Raw genomic sequence first — 20,968 nt, 5'->3', positions numbered from 1 at the left:
GTGCACCAACCCTTAACCAAGTGGCCTGTTGTTGGTGGCCTCCTCCAAAATGAATGAAATGGAGAAAAACAGATTGACTTTGGAAGCAAATCCGAAAAGATACATCTAAGTCATCACTGACAGTGCTAAATTCTTAATTCTAATTTCAAACCCAACCAGTTCGCATCTATGTTTGGGGTAAAGAGGAAACAGCAAAGAATATCAATTGCGTAAAAAATAGTTGACGAGGAGAGGAAACAAAAAGAAATGTACTCCACTTGAAAGGTTTGATAAAGAAATATAACAGTAATGCAAATAATTGGATTGAGCACTTTCTTGACATTTCCCTTTTCCTGCACCCCCTGGATCCAGTCATACTAATGTATACTCCAAAATAAATGCAATGGGAAACAGACTGACTAGGAAAGCAAATCCAAAAAAGAAGATATTAGTGAAAGTGCTAAATGAAAATTTCAAATTTCAAACCAAATCTGTTAATTAACTTATTATTTGTGGCGAAGGCATCAATTGCATAAAAAATATTAAACTGGGAGAGGAAAATTAAGTCTTAGCTCTTGCATGCTACTTTTGCATGGTAAGCGGTTCTTTGTCAAATTTGGTCACTCTACGTTTGTGTAGGATCGATTGTCGAAGAGCTTCCTCAGCAGGAAGGAGAAGCCTTCTGACACATTCCTCGCCACATCCCTCGTCACCGCCTCCAATAGAAATTATAACGTATGTCGTGTCACTGATTCCCTGCAGTCACTGCATGAAAGTTTGATCAACGAGGTGTAAATGCGATTTTTGTTTTTGTCGACCCTAGGCTTTTTTTCCAGTGAGAGAAGGATCTCGAATAGAACGTTTTCCAGGCGTTGACGTTCCTCTTCATCTAATACCGCTAGCGCTTGAACTAAGCCATCTGGATTCCTAAGAAGATGGTCTGCGGTCCAGACTGGGTCTGCAAGTAAAATAAACACATCTGTAAGTCACATTTTAATTTAAACCAATCGCGTCTATTAGAATGATATGGAAGTCGTGGCAGAGGATGGTCTTCTGTCGTTGGCAAAGTGTAAATTGATTAAGCGTAAGACGTACCTGCGCTAACTTGTGCAACAATCCTTTGCGACATAGCTCTCGGGTGACAGCCGCTCCCCATCCCACTCGGAATCAAAAGCATCTTTTGCGGGACAAGGTCCTGAGTCATTGGTCATGGCTTCCCAGCATTGGCATCATTGAGAGCTGGCTGCCGTGCATAGATAACCGCAGTATATTGGCTCAATCAAGATCTGGCTGTCCAGTTTTGGCACAATCAAGGCCTGGCAGCTCCGCATTGGCACAATCAAGGCCTGGCAGCTCCGCAATGGCCCTATCATGGCCTGGCAGCTCCGCAATGGCCCTATCATGGCCTGGCAGCTCCGCATTGGTATGATGAAGCAGATGCTTTTACGTAATCAATGCCTTCTATGACGTCATCGTCCGGCTCTTCTGTGCCTTCAACAGGCCCGTACCCGGAGGGGATGGGAGGGGGATTCAGGGGGTGCGAACGCTATTTGTAGACAAAACTATAAAGCATAAGCTAGATCACTCTGTAGCCAAATCCGACAATAAATGTGTGGAGATACTGAAAAGGCATAAAACATAATTTTTTGTTCTTTCGGAGGTGGTTAGATTTTTATCAGAGAATTCCCCCCCCCCCCCCCCCCCCTGTCCCCGGGAAAAATCAGGTCCACTTGTTCGGATTTCGAACCCCCCCCCCCCCCCCCCCCAAGAAAAATCCTGGATACGTGCCTGTTCAAGGCCTTGTCTCGGGTCAGTACGCAGCTCTTACAAGCTGCAATTTGATTGGGCAAATGAACAATATCCGCACCTAGACACAAATAACGAGAAGAATAGAGACAAAAGAACTCCTTTGTAGAGCAAAGATAATAGGAGACAAAGCAGCTGCGTACTTACTCCTTGTCAGGGGCGTACGCAGCCTATAGGCCTGCAGTCACTGGACTGCAAAAAAAAGGGGATATTATTTGCATAACGAGGGGAAAAAATCAAATGTTTACTCTTTCCATTTTTATGTACGTAGTTTTATAAATATGATGAGGATAAAAACTATAATTTTCTTAATCATGGTAGTCTACAGATGATTTCCAAACATGTTATGTCGTTCAGTGCCACGCAACGGCAGAAGTCCTATTTCAGATCGAGGATGACAGAGGATCATGTAATATTCTTAAAAGTCTGACGCATTGACGCCAATTTCAAAATGAAATGGCTATGAAATGGCTATGAAATGGCTATGAAATGGCTATGAAATGGCTATGAAAATGAATGGCTATGAAAATGGCTATGAGATGGCTATGAAATCTTCACGAAGATGCGTGATGAGGGGCCATGTCCTCATTCAGCTTCTGAACGCTTTGACTGCAAGTTGTTAGAATCCTGCGTACGCCCTTGCTTGTCTCTCTGTTTTACAAACGGATTTTGGGTTTGTTATTAAAATGCTCTTCTGAATTGCAATTATAATGCTACTACATGAATATTTAATCGTCGTCCAATCTTCGATCCCATGTAAATACAAAATTAAAAAAGCTGCAAAAGAGAGGACAAAAGTAAGCGTTCAAAAGTTTGGCAGCGGGATCGTTGGTAGACGTACATGTCTGGTGGTAGACGTACATGTCTGGTGGTAGACGTACATGTCTGGGCTCTGGACAGCAACTAATTTCCCCAATTTGACTGAGAATATTCTACCATGACGATGATCGGTGGCTTATGTATTCAAGTTAACTTGTTTTGGCGGGCCTTTTTACCTGTGTTGCTATTGTAGTTAACCCGCCCATTATCACCGACAATCACATGATCGGATGATGAGTGGTTGTCCACGTTCCGATCTGTAGAGAGAAATAAGAAAAACACTATTTTTTTCTCCTTGATATGTTAATAACACTGACGGAGGAAGGGGTGTGAAAGATGTGGTCCAGGAAAATTTATCCCCATAAGCCAAAAGCACCTCCAGCAAACAGGTTTGTAAGACAATGCTATTGTACTGCAGCAAAATGGTGCTTCGGATTATTATTTTATTCTTTTCAATCGATGGATGGAAATTTCTTGAGGCGTCTGAGCTGACCAGCCTTGTAATAGCCTTTTTTTTTTTTTGTACGGGATTTATTTGTACCGCGAAAGGCAAGAATCCTAGCCTGGCTTTAATCGTCAAAGAATTGCGGTTTTGAATGCAAAAATTGCGCCAGCATGCGAGCATTTTCCTAACACTGTTACTTCCGATGACTTCCGATTGAGTGGAACATTCGGGGCCTCTTAAATGTGACGTAACGCCGAACACTAGAATACGTGACGAACAATCGCCGAGTGCCAGACTATTAAAGGTTGCGACTAGCCTCCAACCTCGTCCCCAGGGTCTTCTGGGTAATTTTCAATATTGAAAATTGCAGAAGACCCTGGGGACGAGGTTGACTAGCCTCTTGCAATTAAGGGCAACCAACGCTGTACATTGTCTAGACCTGAGCCATGAAAAATGATCGGAATACTGTCTCAACCCGAGCGAAAAAATCATTGTCTTTTTTGATGGATCATGAAGACGTCTTGAATGAATCTTGCAAACTTGCTATGTAAACATTGTCTTGCCTAACTAGAAAAAATGTATCGGATCTCTAGTAAAAGGCCCTAAGCCTACCTAAAAAGTTACATAGCAAAGGTTGAGACAAACATATGTTTAACACATTCGATAAATTAAAAATTCTTTGTGAGATTTCAACTTTGGAATTTTTCGAAGACACCGAAGGGGAGTAAAAATCACTCCTTGCGTAATCACTAAATTTCCCTCGTGCATGCTGTAACATATAATAGCATAGAATAATTTCGCTAGCGCGATTAGGTGATTTAGTTGGAAGACAGGGGGACGAGACAATTTTGACGGTTGTCAAATTCATTGTTGGCAAGCATATTACGACGACAAAAAGACGAATATTCTGCCGGATTCCTCTGCAAAAATCGTGTGGCGCTGAGGTTTGGACTCTTGGACTCCAATTATCTGTGAGGATGTCGCCGTGATTTAAGCGCGATTAAGCGGGAGGATCAGTGTGTTTTTGAGGACGGAACGTGAGGTATGTTCAAATATTACTTGCCTACCTCTTCGTTCTGGTAAGAGCAATCTCTAATTTTGTTTTTCGCCCTTTTTGTTAACGTAGATATCATTAGGGACAAATAAAAAGCTTGGGCTACCTGTGGTATTTCTACAACAAACCAACTTGTCTCTCAGCAAAGTGACGTCTCAGGCATCCGCAAGCAGTTGCATTAGCGTTTGTGATTGGTTGAACGAAAGTCACACATCAGTGTCACAACAGCAAGAACCAATCTATCCTTTGCTGCGACGAAAGTTGGTTTGTCTGTAGTAAAACGCGCAATATCATCGCCTTCAAATTTTTTTTTTGCAAATGCTGCCACAAAATTTGTATGGTTTTGCTGCTCGTATTATGTCGTTCAACACAAATGTTTGATAAAAATGTTTTGATCTCGTTCAACCATCTGGACATGTTTTAGTGCCATGTTTTGTGATTGGCTATACGTACAAACATTTGCGTCAAACGCATTGTTTGACAAAACATTTTTATTGTTGCATAAATCAAATAGATCTTTTTTTTTTTTTTTTGGTGCGTCTGTCCTCTAATAGATGCACAGATGGCGCACAGCGCGTCGTGAACAAAAGAGTATATAACGAGACGCGTTTATATTATATTTTCTCGTGTATTTTTTGATTGACATCTCAATCTTCATTTTCAATGACTCGAGCCGGGCCTTAGCTAGACTAAAGAATTCAGGGCCAGATCCATTGTAGTTATTGCGTCATTCTTTAGAAATCAAGGTGTGAAGTCCCATTGACCCTGTCTTCTGTGTTCGCTCTCGGGCCTTTTATTTTATGCCCAGAATATTGACCAAATCGACTGAAATGATCAATTTTGAAAGGATACGGATTCTTAGCGCTATTGGCCTGAGCAATTCGGTCATTCTTATTAATGATATATTTGCTTAGTTATAGCAGGTATTCTTATTTATGATATAATTGCTCAGTTAATTGCTCTTGTTAATGATATAATTGCTTTAGTTATATCAGGTATTACAATGGAGCCCCTCATGAGTGAACTTTAGTGAGGCAAATGTCTTTTTTTAAATGTGAATTATATTTTTTGCAGTAGAAGGGTAAAAATATCAGTAACAGCTAACGAGTCAATGCGCAATTATCAATGTACATTTATTCTAGCCGTTTTATAGTTTTAACGAGAAGGGCTTCATCGCTGTTCTATTTGCGTAACGTCCCTGATAGAATTAAGCTCCAAGCTTCGAATTCGCGCGTATTTCTGAAATTCAAAACTCTAATGTGCGTAAAGTATAAGAGCTATGACCGAACAATTTGGCAAAATGCTAGTTTATTTATGAAAGAATGATAATGTGTGCGGCTTTTGAGAGATTTTGAGTGGGTCGTATTTTATTTCCTTCGGTGCCGTGTTACCTGGAAATTATTCAATTCTTGATTCAAACTTTGACTCAAATGCATAGGAACAAAAAGAAATATATCACAAGCCGAACACAGTTTGGTAGTTGTGTATATGGTGATTGACATAAGCCATAAAAAGTAAAGATCTGCCGGAAAGTTTAGACACATTTTTTTAAGTTTTTTAAGGGATGTGATAAAAGCCCGTTAAATAGTAAACCATTTCATCAAACCTAGAAACAAATAAGATTATCGTATTCCCCATTTATCAAGCTTTCCAATGACACATAACATGAGCATATTTGATTAAATCATTTTTCCTCGACACATTTTTCCTCGACAATTTGGGTTTTTCAGCGTCCCGCGGGCTGAACTCCGAGACCTTAAAGAACCCTTCAACATGACAAAGTTATCGGCCTCCTGACAAGTTATCTATGTTTGAAACAACAAGGTAATCGTATCCAGCATGCATTTTATTTTCTTCGATATTAGATTTTTTAAGTTTTTAATATTTACTTATCCTGAGATGAAGAATAGGTAAAAAGTTTTCACATGATATCAGAAAAAATCCAGAAATTTGACCACGAGCAAAGATTCAAGCGTTTAAAAACAGCTCTCTCTTTTCACAAGTTGACCCCATAAAACGAGCCCGCACGCAGTGAGAACAGCGGGTGCTTGCATCAAGCTAAAATGTGCAAGAAATTTTCTAATCGAGTAGCTTTTGAATGAGTACTTTCACTTTGAAGAGGTCTGTGGCGTTTAGTTTAAAACGCTATTCCTTTTTGCATCGTTTTTTTTGCCGCTAAAATAATACATAGAAAAACTGTTGTCGCTACGCTGTTTTTTTTTTTTTCAAGGAGAAGTGAAAATAACGCTTTGCATAACTTTTTTAATAAATAAACGCTTTTTAGGGGATGTTAGCAATTAAAAATTATTCGAATTATTCGAAAATTATCCTTTTCTTTCGTTGTGAAAGAAAAGGACTAGAAAAGGAAAAGGAAAAAGAAAATAATGAAAACGAGAAACAGAAAAAATTGTAAAACATGCGGGTAAGACTCGAGCCGTGGATCGAGGGATTTGTATTCATGCGCGCTACCCGTTGGACCATCAAGCAAACGGGGAATTTCAACGAAAAAAAATAAGGTATTTATCTGGTACCTGTTGTAATCGAAGCATTGCGTCGAAAATTCGCGCTGCTTACATTTACCGCATTGACGCCCTACGCCCTAATAATAGCAACCACAAAAATTAGTTAGTTAATTATCAATGAACTTTGTACATATACTAGCTGTAACATGCCATTATAACTCATTTATAACCTGAAATATCGTTCTAAAAAACATAAATCTGCGTTGCACGGGTGTCTAAGCCGACATACGGCCAATGCAAAGAATCATCGTGTAATAATTCCCTCTCAATCGAAATCACGTATTCCATGGATTTAATCTGCACCCACGAGTAAGAACCTAAAGTTTAAGCACCTGTAACAGGTTTATAAAAAATTCTAAAAAGCTTCCAACATTAAAGAATCTATTTTCACAAAAAAAAAAACGATACCATGAGAATAATTATAGTATTAGTCATGTGTTCATATACTTTCTTGTTTTATACTGAATCAATGACATTATTATTAAGAGCCACTAAGCACTATTTATATGAGAGCCTGTTTTCATTACGTATACAAAGTGGTGTGGCAAGGACCTAAAAATCCGTGTGCATTTCACCCAAAATAACTAAACTACTTTAATAACGTTAATTTTTATCCTAATCGTGTAGAAATATATATCTCTAGTAATCTATAGTGGTATAAATTTCTTTTTTTTCAAAGTATGTATTTTTTTTTCGTGATTTCCATGATTTGGAACCCTGTGGTTTTTCTTTCAAGCCTTGTTTTTGAAAATTCGATCCCGTTTTTCGGGGTGTTTGCCTGCTCCGATTTTTTTAGACTTTTAGTATGTTATAGAGGGATACTTTCTGTGCAAGAAACCGTTAAAAAACCTTGTGTTGCAATGATGTTGATGTTGGCCCCTTTTTTGACGTAGATTGACTGGACTAATATTATTTACATTTAAAAGGGCGCCGGCAAAACCCCACGAAAACCCGTCGTATGGCAATAAAACTTGGTTTGGTTTGTTTTCAAGTCCTAAACTACTGATATATTGGTACAAACCCGGAAATTAAGAGTTTAATGCTAAGGGCATTTTAAAAGAGGGAGGGACTTTTCGTCTAATGGGTTTTCTGTCTTTAATAGACTCATTTGTTAAACAATAAGCAAACAAGCAACTTCACTTGACTAATAACTTAGGTGAACACGGAAACATAGCCATACCTTGGACGATCATATCGACCGAATAACTAGCCCATACTAACTGCTACTTGATATTTTCATACATTGTATTAAAAAGCCTGTAATTAAGAAAGAGTAAGAATAAGAAAAGGAGAGAGAGTAAAGGAGAAGAGGAAAGAAGGAGGGAGATGAGACGAGCGAGAGGAGGAGAACAGAGGACAGAAAGTAAAAAGAAGAGTACAAAGAAAGACGAAGAAGAGTAGGAAGAAAAAGAGGAAGAAAAAGAAGAGGAAGAAAAAAGAAACAAAAGAAGAAGAAAAAGAAGACTGAAGGAGAAAAGAAAGAAAAAGAAATAGAAAAAGAAAACGACTGATGACCGATTAACAGGTAAGACATTGTTTGGAATTATCTCAATCATCTATTAACAGAATCATCAGTAAAATATCAAAAGGTAACACAGCTCTATCCATTTTGGCCTAGATCCTTTGCTTGGTATTCGTAATTTATGACTAGCGGCACCTCTACTTTAAATGTTTCCACATAGATATTATTAGATATAACGAGGAATAATTGGATCCAAGGATGATTTTTGACACCAGAAATGAGACCCGAAATGACCAGAAATGATATGTCAGTTTTTAAACACTTCTAATACCAACGCGTGGTCCATCTGAACTTCAAAATCAAAACCCAAAAAATTGATGTAATACGTAAAACTGTTGACTTTTAAAACGTTTAACAGCTTTTATACCGTTTTCACAAGCAAGACAAATTATCCGGAGGGCGCCGGTTTACTTCTCTCGCTGAAAGGTCCGTTAGGGTAACTGATGTCAACTACATTGTGCAAAATATTGTCTCTTTGAAAAACATCATTTAGAACGCGATGCTATTTTTATTTTATCGAGATTAATTTCTTTTTTGATTATCCTTAGACCTGCAACTTATAAACCATATTCCGGAAATGAACATTTCCTTTGACTTTCATGATATCCTGTGCTGTTGATAACGCTAACATTATTACAAACAGTGCACCTTTCCAGAAAAAAGCAGCTGTTTTACTTTACTTTTTTCTTACTAGCCTCGATAACTCCAACCATTTAAGGTGGCGCGCCGGGGCTGTTTTGACTAAACAGCTTATACTAAGTTCCCTTCAGAACAATCATTTTCGGCGCGATTTTCGTAAATTTTTCCGATTATTCATACATATATGCTTTATAGTTTTAGTTTAGTTCTTTTTAGTTCTTTTTTAGTTTTAGTTTAGTTCTTTTTAGTTTTCTTGAGTACCGTACGACTGAGTGTAGCCTATTTTATACACATCAATTGCCAGTTTATTTTGTTTAAGTTCAACATCAGGGAGACTGGGGCCGCAAGTCAAAAAGGTGGTATCGTCTGCAAACACTGTAGTATCGGTAATAGAGTCAGTTTAGAAGATGCGCGGCTTGCTCTCAGATGTTGAAAACGAATAAATTATTTTCTAATTATCTTAACAAATATACTTTCGAATTGACTATCTGGAATTTATTTTTGGGCAACACTGGTCCTGTTGCCCCTCTCACACAAGTTGCTATAGGGTTTGCACTTAGCAGGTGTCGTAAATTCGGGTATGAATCTTTGTAGGCAAGAGTGCATTTCTCTTCTCAAAGATTGCAAAGACAATTTGGCGTAAAATAAATTTCCATCAATCGCAAAGTTTGCAAAGCCAACAATAAGTGTGCTTCAATTTTGCTTTTCGCCAACCTTTTTATCCTCACCTTCTTCTTTTGCGTCATTCCTTTCAAAAAGAGGAAAAGAGGACTCTGCTAGCAGGGAAATGACATGTAAAATCCTTCGAGCTATCGCCTTATTTTTCCCATCGATTACAGTGGCCAATCTTTTGGTCATTGGAGTGGAAAGATACCTGGCCATCTTTGCTCCGTTCTTCACACCAAAAGAGCGACAAGTGAAATGGCTGATAATCGCGGCTTGGGTTTTCGGCATTGCAATGGCATGTCTGCTTTCCTCTTCCTAGCGGCTTGTCCATGTCAACATCAGCGACACACAGTTCACTCTGCAGTGCCTCTACGACGGTACGGTTCCATCCGTCAAGGCCATAGTCGTGGTAATCACCCTCGTGATATTTGTATTCCCGACTGGCTCTCTTTTATCGCAGTCCGTGTCTACAGGTACTTCGCCAAGAAGCGAGTCTCCAGCGAGCAGCCTTCAAACCAGAAATCCGAATCTTGGCGTTTTAAGAGCTCCCGCATGTTCGTCTATATCCTGATCGCCTTCCTCGTCCCCTATGTCACGTGGTTCGGATACAACATCATCAAAACCCTTGTTCAGCCAGATATCAGCGTCTCAGACGACAATATCCTCTGATTTCTGTTTAGTACCGCAGGCTTCGCAAATGGTCTTGTCAACCCGCTATTCTATTTTTTCTCCAGTAGCAGTAGCAGTAGCAGTAGCAGTAGCAGTAGCAGTAGCATAGCAGTAGCAATAGCAATAGCAGTAGCAATAGCAATAGCAATAGCACTAGCAGTAGCAGTAGCAATAGCAGTAGAAGTAGCAGTAGCAGTAGCAATAGCAATAGCAATAGCAGTAGCAGTAGCAGTAGCAGTAGCGGTAGCAGTAGCAGTAGCAATAGCAATAGCAATAGCAATAGCAGTAGCAGTAGCAATAGCAGTAGCAATAGCAATAGCAATAGCAGTAGCAGTAGCAATAGCAGTAGCAATAGCAATAGCAGTAGCAATAGCAGTAGCAGTAGCAATAGCAGTAGCAATAGCAGTAGAAGTAGCAGTAGCAGTAGCAATAGCAATAGCAATAGCAGTAGCAGTAGCAGTAGAAGTAGCAGTAGCAGTAGCGGTAGCAGTAGCAGTAGCAATAGCAATAGCAATAGCAATAGCAATAGCAATAGCAGTAGCAGTAGCAATAGCAGTAGCAATAGCAATAGCAATAGCAGTAGCAGTAGCAATAGCAATAGCAATAGCAATAGCAATAGCAGTAGCAGTAGCAATAGCAGTAGCAATAGCAATAGCAATAGCAATAGCAGTAGCAGTAGCAATAGCAGTAGCAATATAGCAGTAGCAGTAGCAATAGCAATAGCAATAGCAGTAGCAGTAGCAGTAGCAGTAGCAGTAGCAGTAGCAATAGCAGTAGCAGTAGCAATAGCAGTAGCAATAGCAATAGCAATAGCAGTAGCAGTAGCAATAGCAGTAGCAATAGCAATAGCAATAGCAATAGCAGTAGCAGTAGCAATAGCAGTAGCAATATAGCAGTAGCAGTAGCAATAGCAGTAGCAATAGCAGTAGCAGTAGCAGTAGCAGTAGCAGTAGCAGTAGCAGTAGCAGTAGCAGTAGCAATAGCAGTAGCAGTAGCAGTAGCAGTAGCAGTAGCAGTAGCAGTAGCAGTAGCAGTAGCAGTAGCAGTAGCAGTAGCAATAGCAATAGCAGTAGCAGTAGCAGTAGCAGTAGCAGTAGCAATAGCAGTAGAAGTAGAAGTAGAAGTAGCAGTAGCAGTAGCAATAGCAGTAGCAGTAGCAGTAGCAGTAGCAATAGCAATAGCAGTAGCAGTAGCAATAGCAATAGCAGTAGCAGTAGCAGTAGCAATAGCAATAGCAGTAGCAGTAGCAGTAGCAGTAGCAGTAGCAATAGCAATAGCAGTAGCAGTAGCAGTAGCAATAGCAATAGCAGTAGCAGTAGCAGTAGCAGTAGCAGTAGCAGTAGCAGTAGCAGTAGCAATAGCAGTAGAAGTAGAAGTAGCAGTAGCAGTAGCAATAGCAGTAGCAGTAGCAGTAGCAGTAGCAATAGCAGTAGCAGTAGCAGTAGCAATAGCAGTAGCAGTAGCAGTAGCAATAGCAATAGCAATAGCAATAGCAATAGCAGTAGCAATAGCAATAGCAGTAGCAGTAGCAGTAGCAGTAGCAGTAGCAGTAGCAATAGCAATAGCAGTAGCAGTAGCAATAGCAGTAGCAGTAGCAATAGCAATAGCAGTAGCAGTAGCAGTAGCAGTAGCAGTAGCAGTAGCAGTAGCAGTAGCAGTAGCAGTAGCAGTAGCAATAGCAGTAGCAGTAGCAATAGCAATAGCAATAGCAGTAGCAATAGCAGTAGCAGTAGCAGTAGCAGTAGCAGTAGCAGTAGCAGTAGCAGTAGCAGTAGCAGTAGCAGTAGCAGTAGCAGTAGCAGTAGCAGTAGCAGTAGCAGTAGCAGTAGCAGTAGCAGTAGCAGTAGCAGTAGCAGTAGCAATAGCAGTAGCAGTAGCAGTAGCAGCAGCAGTAGCAGTAGCAGTAGCACTAGCAGTAGCAGTAGCAGTAGCAGTAGCAGTAGCAGTAGCAGTAGCAGTAGCAGTAGCAGTAGCAGTAGCAGTAGCAATAGCAATAGCAATAGCAATAGCAATAGCAATAGCAGTAGCAGTAGCAGTAGCAGTAGCAGTAGCAGTAGCAGTAGCAGTAGCAGTAGCAATAGCAATAGCAATAGCAATAGCAATAGCAGTAGCAGTAGCAGTAGCAGTAGCAGTAGCAGTAGCAGTAGCAGTAGCAGTAGCAGTAGCAGTAGCAGTAGCAGTAGCAGTAGCAGTAGCAGTAGCAGTAGCAGTAGCAGTAGCAGTAGCAATAGCAGTAGCAATAGCAGTAGCAGCAGCAGTAGCAGTAGCAGTAGCAATAGCAATAGCAATAGCAGTAGCAATAGCAATAGCAATAGCAATAGCAGTAGCAGTAGCAGTAGCAGTAGCAGTAGCAGTAGCAGTAGCAATAGCAATAGCAATAGCAATAGCAATAGCAGTAGCAGTAGCAGTAGCAGTAGCAGTAGTAATAGCAATAGCAGTAGCAGTAGCGATAGCAGTAGCGATAGCAGTAGCAGTAGCAATAGCAGTAGCAATAGCAATAGCAATAGCAATAGCAGTAGCAGTAGCAATAGCAATAGCAATAGCAATAGCAGTAGCAATAGCAATAGCAATAGCAATAGCAGTAGCAGTAGCAGTAGCAGTAGCAATAGCAGTAGCAGTAGCGATAGCAGTAGCAATAGCAGTAGCAGTAGCAATAGCAGTAGCAATAGCAGTAGCAGTAGCAGTAGCAGTAGCAGTAGCAGTAGCAGTAGCAGTAGCAGTAGCAATAGCAGTAGCAGTAGCAATAGCAATAGCAGTAGCAATAGCAGTAGCAATAGCAATAGCAGTAGCAGTAGCAATAGCAATAGCAATAGCAATAGCAATAGCAGTAGCAATAGCAGTAGCAATAGCAGTAGCAATAGCAGTAGCAGTAGCAGTAGCAAGAGCAGTAGCAAGAGCAGTAGCAGTAGCAGTAGCAGTAGCAGTAGCAGTAGCAGTAGCAGTAGCAGTAGCAATAGCAATAGCAATAGCGGTAGCGGTAGCAGTAGCGATAGCGATAGCGATAGCGATAGCGATAGCAATAGCAATAGCAGTAGCAGTAGCAGGAGCAGGAGCAGGAGCAGGAGCAGGAGCAGGAGCAGGAGCAGGAGCAGTAGCAAAAGCAGTAGCAGGAGCAGGAGCAGGAGCAGTAGCAGTAGCAGGAGCAGGAGCAGGAGCAGGAGCAGGAGCAAAAGCAGTAGCAGGAGCAGGAGCAGGAGCAGTAGCAGTAGCAGGAGCAGTAGCAGGAGCAGTAGCAATAGCAGTAGCAGTAGCAGTAGCAGTAGCAGTAGCAGTAGCAATAGCGGTAGCAATAGCGGTAGCGGTAGCAGTAGCGATAGCGATAGCGATAGCGATAGCAATAGCAGTAGCAGTAGCAATAGCAGTAGCAGTAGCAGTAGCAGTAGCAGTAGCAGTAGCAGTAGCAGTAGCAGTAGCAGTAGCAGTAGCAAGAGCAGTAGCAGTAGCAGTAGTAATAGCAATAGCAGTTGCTATAGCAATAGCAATAGCAATAGCAGTAGCAGTAGCAGTAGCAGTAGCAATAGCAGTAGCAGTAGCAGTAGCAATAGCAGTAGCAGTAGCAGTAGCAAGAGCAGTAGCAATAGCAGTAGCAGTAGCAGTAGCAGTAGCAATAGCAGTAGTAATAGCAATAGCAGTAGCAGTAGTAATAGCAATAGCAGTAGCAATAGCAGTAGCAGTAGCAGTAGCAATAGAAATAGGAAATCATACGACTTCGAGTTCAATTTGGAATTAATTTGTACGAGTGGGTTTTTCAAAAAGTATTAAATCCAGTTTAATTCTAAATTGTACTAGAAAAGTCGTATGATTTCCTATTAACAATATACATGAAAAAATTGCAAGGCAGAACAAACCGGAGAATGACGCGCTGAAGCCATGTGATGAATAATTTACTATGACAACCACAATATGTACACCGAAATTCAAAACTCATGTTCTCTTGGCAAAAGCTAACAAGTGAGACAAAAGTTCAAACTTACAAAATGCTTAAAATTTGTCCTTGCTAGTGTTATTAAATTAAATTTTAATCAGAATCGCTAGCGGGGATCACATACACTCTTTTTTATAAGAACGTCTAATTTTCAGTTAAGGCTGGGCCGTTCTTATTTTTGGAGCATTTTAAGGCTGAAGATGCTCTTAAATTTTATTGCTTATAAAATATAGTACCCAATGAACTATTAGGAGGAGAATTACACATATGACCACATATACACATATAGCATATTATTACATTCCACATATAACAATATAATATTTATGGTTGTTATAAATGAACACAATTTAACACTGTATTTTAGAACACATAAGACTAAAAAAACAATATGTTGCTGCTATCTGTGCCTCGGCGTTTTCTTAGCATTAAAATTTGGTGAAATCTCAGCCTGGAACGTTTTTATCAAAAAGAGTGTAGCGCAATTTTCTGGGCTGAAAAACCGGAGATGTGCTGTTCTGTATGTTGAACGTGAACGTGCAATTGTGGAAGCTGTTGACAAGATTTTGAGCGTAAGAACTCATTCAGGGATCCTGCAGGAATTGCTAGGAACTGCAGGAACTTTTAGGTTCTCAGGCTCGTAATCTTCACCATGTTTATTCTTGATTTCGGCGTAGTATTTCTCGAGTAAATTGTTCAGCGCTCCAATTCGTATGCTCCGATTTCCTCGGAAATTTCCGTTTTTTTGACACTCTCGCCAGACATTTAGCTAAAAGTTGTGCTTAATTCTCTGTTTTTATTTTTCGAGGAATTCCTCGATAGTTTTTGCCGTCGCAAGTAAAGTTCTACTCCGTACGTCGGCCATTTTACTCCCACAATTTCAAGATCTCCTCCACTTATAAACAAGCCATCTCATTGGTCAATTTTGATTGCAATGTTTTTTTAACCAATCACGCCGCTCTATTTATTTTTGCACTCCTCTCAGCCAATTAGAATCCAGAATTTTTTTCATGTATATTATTAAACCATTAACAGATAAGTTAAAAAAATATATATAAAATTGCGGCACGGACGTGGTTTGCCCTAGTGGTCCTGTTCTCGCAAAATAAGTTTAAAATACACGTTATGAAAGAAAGTTGGGCCGCAAAAAGGACAAGCCTCTACGTGTAGAGCATATTAAAAAGGGAACGTTTTAGCCCTAGATATGTATGCATGAATATCTCAATCTCAAGTTCATGTTGTGAGCTAGTTAAGCTTATTGTACAACGCAGTTGTCGAGAGCAATAAACCGGTACCTCCCTCCAAGCGGTCTGCTAGTCTCCATTCTCACGTCCTCACACAAAAAAGGAGCAGTACAGTAACAATAGCAATACAGTTGTAAAAGCAAAACATTATCCATAGCAATAACACAGCAATATTAGCCGGTAGGAGCAATAGCGTTGGTAGTGGCAGAAGCTCAAGACACTAATAGATACCTTTATTCTGATTCTTTAGGTCCATTTCCATGGCCTCAAAACACAATGTCCACTTCTTGAAGGCTTGTGAAACTATCTTTGATGCCATTTCGGATTGCAAAATATTCCGGATCTTTTCACCCCAGAGCCAAACAAATCAATTCCAGGTCAAGACCCAGAAAAGCAACGTAAACAATTTTGGAATCAATTTGGTTTCAAAAAAGACAGCGCATTGGAGATGTGTGGTTATTCTTTGGAAAATTATTTTCACATCCAGGCAAAGCCAAAAAAAGAAAAAAAAAACTGAATCCACCATTGCTTGAAAATATCCATAAGCTTAGCACTAAATTATGCCCCAATTGACTTAAGGATGTCCTAAGGCACTCTCCCAATTCTATAGCTAATAGCTGTAAATTTGATAAATACAAGCAACAATGAACTGGTGCAAGCATAGGCGGGGGGGGGGGGGGGGGGGGGACATTAGCACAGCGACGAGGGATTAGATATGGGACCGCATAGCTCTGCAGGTAAGCTAAGATACCGCTGAGGAGGGGGCGGGTGGTATCTGTTTTTGGTATGCTTTTTTTGTAAATTCAGCTCAAAATAGCCAGGATTCAATGTGTGAAAGATAACTACGAGATCAGAATTGGAATAAAGATTGGTGACTTTGGGATGGCAGAGCTCAGATAAATATTGACCAAATACGAACCTTAGAATTAATCAGATAAAGCAGTGCTCTCATTGGTTGGTTAATTATATGGATTATGAAACATCTTCTTAGTTTGCAGGAAGGAACGCATTTGAAAAATTCTTTTCCGTGTGGTTGCATATTGGTAAAGTTTACACTTGTTCAAAATTTCGATTCCATCACTTTCTCCTTATCTTTCAGGTTACACGTCAAAGTAAACAAGGCTAACATTACCTTCCCTTTCACAGATGCTCATGTTTGGATTTATTTTGATGAATAATAAGGACTTTTACAGTTTTCTAGCGTTAAGGTCGAAACAGTTTTTTTTGCAAACATCATGAAAATGGCTGTCTAGGCTATAATAGTCCAGGCTGACAGGAAGGGCATCACTTGACCGCATAATTGTTCTAGTAGCAAAGAACGTGCAGGACGCTGTCAGCCTCGACCGGGAACACAGCCAATAAACTCTTGAGGATTCTAGCGCGACAGATGTGGGTCTGCTTCTGAAGACATCGGTATTTCTTGGGGATATTCACACATAGGTCTGGGTTTGTGCGCATAAGATGAACGTACTCCCGCAGGCAATGGACATCAGAACGCCGGGCACAAGTTGGGGTGCTTGCTGATTAAACGTACGGAAATTGATAAGTTGCTAGTTCTTTCCTAACTAGGTGCAAAGCAGGGTGAACAGACACAGAAATCATATGAAAATGGCTGACGATTCTTCTATAAGAATTGAGACGCCTTTTAGAGGTCAGGGGAAGGGGGGTTGCGTCCCTTGCGCCCACCCTAGCCACGCGACTGCCAACGGATTTTACTGATTTGCAAGGATCAGCTATCTGCCCTCTGTAAGTGAGGATTCACGCCAACCGACATTCGGGGAACTCGTGGGAGTTTCAATAGTTTCTTTTCACTTCCTTTAATTTATATAACAAGGTCCTACGTAGGGGCGGTGGCTTTCTGGGCGGATACAAGCGTTACAAGTGTTACACGTATAAATCGATTGCTTGATAAAAGACGGTAAGATACATTTTAAAAACTGTTTGTATTCATTTTTATCTAGTACTCTATGTCAAACCAAGCCAACCCCCCCCCCCCCCCCTTCGAAATCACAATCCCTACAACCCTGGCCACTTCCGCCCCCCCCCCCCTTCCCCATACTTTTGGGGGTCACTCCGCCGCCCTGCTACGGATTTAAAGCAGCAATAAATGTAAAGCTTGCATGGCTAGCCCAGCCCAGCGCAGACCACAACCTTTTCCAGCTTTAAACTATCTTGGGTTTTTGATTTCTTTAAAACATCCTTGCGACTATAATGGATATTAGCGTAGGGCATATGTCACACATTCCCCCCGTCCTACCGTTAGAAAGAAAAATACTTACATAATATTATCTTCATGATCTGGTAGAAGCTTTTGCCAGGAGCTGTAACAAACAAATAATAAACTTCAGAATGATGTGAGAAGCACTCGCTCCTTCCCTTACCTGCCTTAAATCCAGTTAAAGGTTGTTATCCACACACCGAACAGGTATCCTTCGCCAGGTTTTGTTTGTTTTTGAACGTGTCAGCTCAAGTCGGCTCAGCATGCTGTCAAACTACACTCCCCACCTTATTAACACCGGGGGCACGAAAAGAGTTTGTTAGGTGTGCAGATATATACGTTCAAATCATCTAGAAATGGGCATGGTTGAGAAATTTTAAAACATTAGAGGCGGAAGTAGGGAAGTTCATTATTGTTGGTGCATGTTGGTCGCGAGTATTTCACAGCGCATAATCCCGGTGATAAAAATCTATCATAAAGTTGTTCAGTGTCAATCTCAATCTCAACACCATACTTATCATATAAATATCATCATAATATCATCAATATCATCATAAAAATATCATCATATATCATCATATCATCATAAAAGCACCCCCTATTAACTGAATGCCATAACTCCATAAAGCAATCATTCAATTAGATTAATGTACTTACCTCGACCAGCTTTGCCCATAAGTTTCCAGTAAACCCCAGTCTCTCTCGGACAGACCTGAAGCTTAGCATCGAAAAGAAGGTAGGACAGTAAGGCTTTGCTTAGGGACGCTACAGCCTTTCCATTACACGTGGAGTCAGCTGTGCACCTCGCCAGAATCTGACATAAAATCATACAACTATCACGTTGGACATTATCCCTTTTTGGTACAGAAAAACAGATATATACAAATGTATACCCTTCACAGGCGTCCTTAGGGGCAGGCCATTTGACTTTTGAGAGGGGGGGGGGGGGGGTGATTTTGAAAAAAAAAAATCCTGCAAGCAACTGATTGAGGGAAAAAAATCCCTGCACCATTTTACACGATTTTACGTGCAAAAAAAAAATAAAATATGAAAGTATAAGGGCCGAAACCCTCAACTCGGACAAGAAGGGCCAACTTCGTTTCATTTATTTTTCAGATTTAAAGACTTTTTTGTTTATTGAGGTCGTAGGGGTGAGGGGGGGGGGGGGGGGGGGGGCTATGAAAATTTTGGGGGTACTGAAAGGTGGGGCACCAAAAATTGATTTTTACAATGAAAGGGGGGGGGGGGGGGGCTCTGAAATTTTAGGTGTCTTGAGTTTTTAAATACAGGGCGGGGGATGTGCTCTCCAAAAGGCCTCTAAAGAAGTCAACCTTGAGTTTGAGTCCATGCGCTACATCCTCTTTTATGCAACCTTGGGACAAAAGGGCGAGAAGCCTTTCCCTCCTTTACTCATAAAAAACGATGTTCACCCAGTTCTTAGTGTACTACACTTAAAAGTGGTCCACTCAAATCCCCTCCAATGTTTGAAGAAGTTTCACACACCATGCTAGAGCGTAATCAATTAAATCAGAGGCAAAAGGAGGCGAGTAGCCTGCTCTACCTATAAAAGCGGGTCTCTTGTTATCACATAATCTTCAAAAGTGCTGTTCATGAGACCTTACCATGTCAGCGCGGCAGTGTATCTCCAGTGGCGTCATGCTGCGGTCGAAATCGCTGAACGCATGTACAAACTTTCTCAGACAAGACTTAAGTACATGATGCTCACACGGCTTTAACTCAGTCGCCTCGAAACTTCGCGCATGCGACAGGAAACACAGTACAGCGTACACGCCTAGAGTGAGACTAGTAACCATGGCGACGAGTTAAATGACTGGATTCTGCGGGAAAAGTAAAATTTGACTTTCGAAACACTGCACGACTACTATTAATGATCCACGATTTATTTTAGGTTTTCTAAAGTACATTTCTGAAACAAAATGGAATGCTTTAGTATTTTTTTGGGAAGCCATCAAAAATTAAAAAAAAAAATATGATTGGCCATACAGCTCGACTATCTATGAAGATAAACTAATTATTTACCAGTTAAAAATCAATTCGTATGCAGCTTGTGTTCCAAAAGGCCCCAAGTCTTGGCCAAACAAGTGCTCTGTTGTCTCGGTCTTCTCAGGACAAAGACAAATCCTTAATGCTTCTAGCTCCGCCAAACACTGAATTGTAAACCCTTGAAATGTTTAAAGAACATGAAACCCCATCAGCTGTCGTGAGACATCGCCGTCAAGTGATGATTGACAGGTGATGCGTAGGCGGGAAAAGTGGTGTTCACACTAACTAATGGGTGGTGTTAGGTGACGACAATAGGGAAGCTGCCGTCCGGCCATGAGATTTTAATGACACCTATTTAAAAGTACAACACCTATTCATGCTCTACTCCGAATATTTTTTATCACAATGAAACATTTATTTCATCAATAAGGAAAGCGTTGGTTTGCAAAAGCGATGGCAGCATTTAAAGTCAACTATCTGCGTTATCAAGGAGCTGATGCACTGCAGGCTTTACGAAGTATTTATTTTCTGCTTTTCACTACTGTACTTCCTTATTGACTTAGTTCGGTCCCGAATTGCCAATATATTTTCGTGGCTATTACTGTACCAATTACATCATGCCAAGATTTCTACGTTTACGAAACAACCTTTTTAGGGAAAACGAGGAGCTCAATTTTTATAAACGGACCAAACATTGCGACTTTTGCCATCAAGTAGATGAATATGCGTGTTACCAAAATCAGGTGTAAACGGTTGAAATTCCAACAGAAATATTTGAAAAACAGTCATTAAAACGGTTGAAGTTCAAAAAGAGTATTTGAGGAGGAGTCATTAGACGCTCAACCCAGGCGCGTTCCCAGGATTGGCCGAAGGGGGGTGCGCAGTCATAGGTATATGGAAAAATAATAGTAATTTAAAGATAATTTAAAAGAAATGACCCACTTTTTACTTTTTGGCAGCCAAGGGGGTGGGGGAGGGTGGCGCACCTCCCTGTGTACGCGCCTGCAACCTGATATGCAACTGCTTGTTAGAAAAACAAACAACTACGACAGTTTTTTCCGTGAGTGTTATTTCACAGACTCTTAAACAAATCAAAGCTTACATTTATCAGTTGATCATTACCCTCAACAGTTCTAGCATATCAAGACATTACCGCTACCAACTGACAGTAAAATATTAAGAGAGTAAAATAATCAAAACGATTTACAAACATTCACCCATGAACACTGAACTTCCTGCTCTTAACAAACTCCCGATAACTATCTTTCCACTTCTTAAATAAACAAAAGGTTTTTCATTATATTATTTTCTTCCATTTAAATTTTAAATTTTATAGAGTCTGCCAAATAATTGCTTAACGTACAGTCTTGTAATGACGTGCGTTGACGCATTGTGATTCATCGTGCAGGAGGGATAACCGTTAATGGAGGCCCTATTATTGTAAAATATCATTTCT

The 20,968-nt window shown here is 40.5% G+C and overlaps 1 protein-coding gene and 1 long non-coding RNA gene across 2 annotated transcripts; both read right to left on the bottom strand.

Moving 5' to 3' along the window:
* Positions 1-257: 257 nt before the first annotated feature.
* On the bottom strand, positions 258-1,375 carry LOC116621190. Its single transcript, XR_004297365.2, has 2 exons — positions 1,075-1,375; positions 258-937 (listed from the first exon to the last, which is right to left on the bottom strand). It is a non-coding gene; the product is annotated as an uncharacterized LOC116621190 (long non-coding RNA).
* Positions 1,376-16,428: 15,053 nt separating this feature from the next.
* Positions 16,429-20,361, bottom strand: LOC5499469. The gene is made up of 5 exons (XM_048726829.1): positions 19,549-20,361; positions 19,131-19,346; positions 18,166-18,322; positions 17,570-17,611; positions 16,429-16,810 (listed from the first exon to the last, which is right to left on the bottom strand). The coding sequence occupies exons 2-5, from the start codon at positions 19,320-19,322 to the stop codon at positions 16,596-16,598; spliced, it is 606 nt and encodes a 201-aa protein (XP_048582786.1). The 5' UTR covers positions 19,323-19,346; positions 19,549-20,361; the 3' UTR covers positions 16,429-16,595.
* Between the last annotated feature and the right edge of the window lie 607 nt (positions 20,362-20,968).

The sequence above is a fragment of the Nematostella vectensis genome, chromosome 1 (assembly GCF_932526225.1).
Source record: "Nematostella vectensis chromosome 1, jaNemVect1.1, whole genome shotgun sequence".
NCBI lineage: Eukaryota > Metazoa > Cnidaria > Anthozoa > Actiniaria > Edwardsiidae > Nematostella > Nematostella vectensis.
This window is presented reverse-complemented; position numbering and strand designations above follow the sequence as displayed.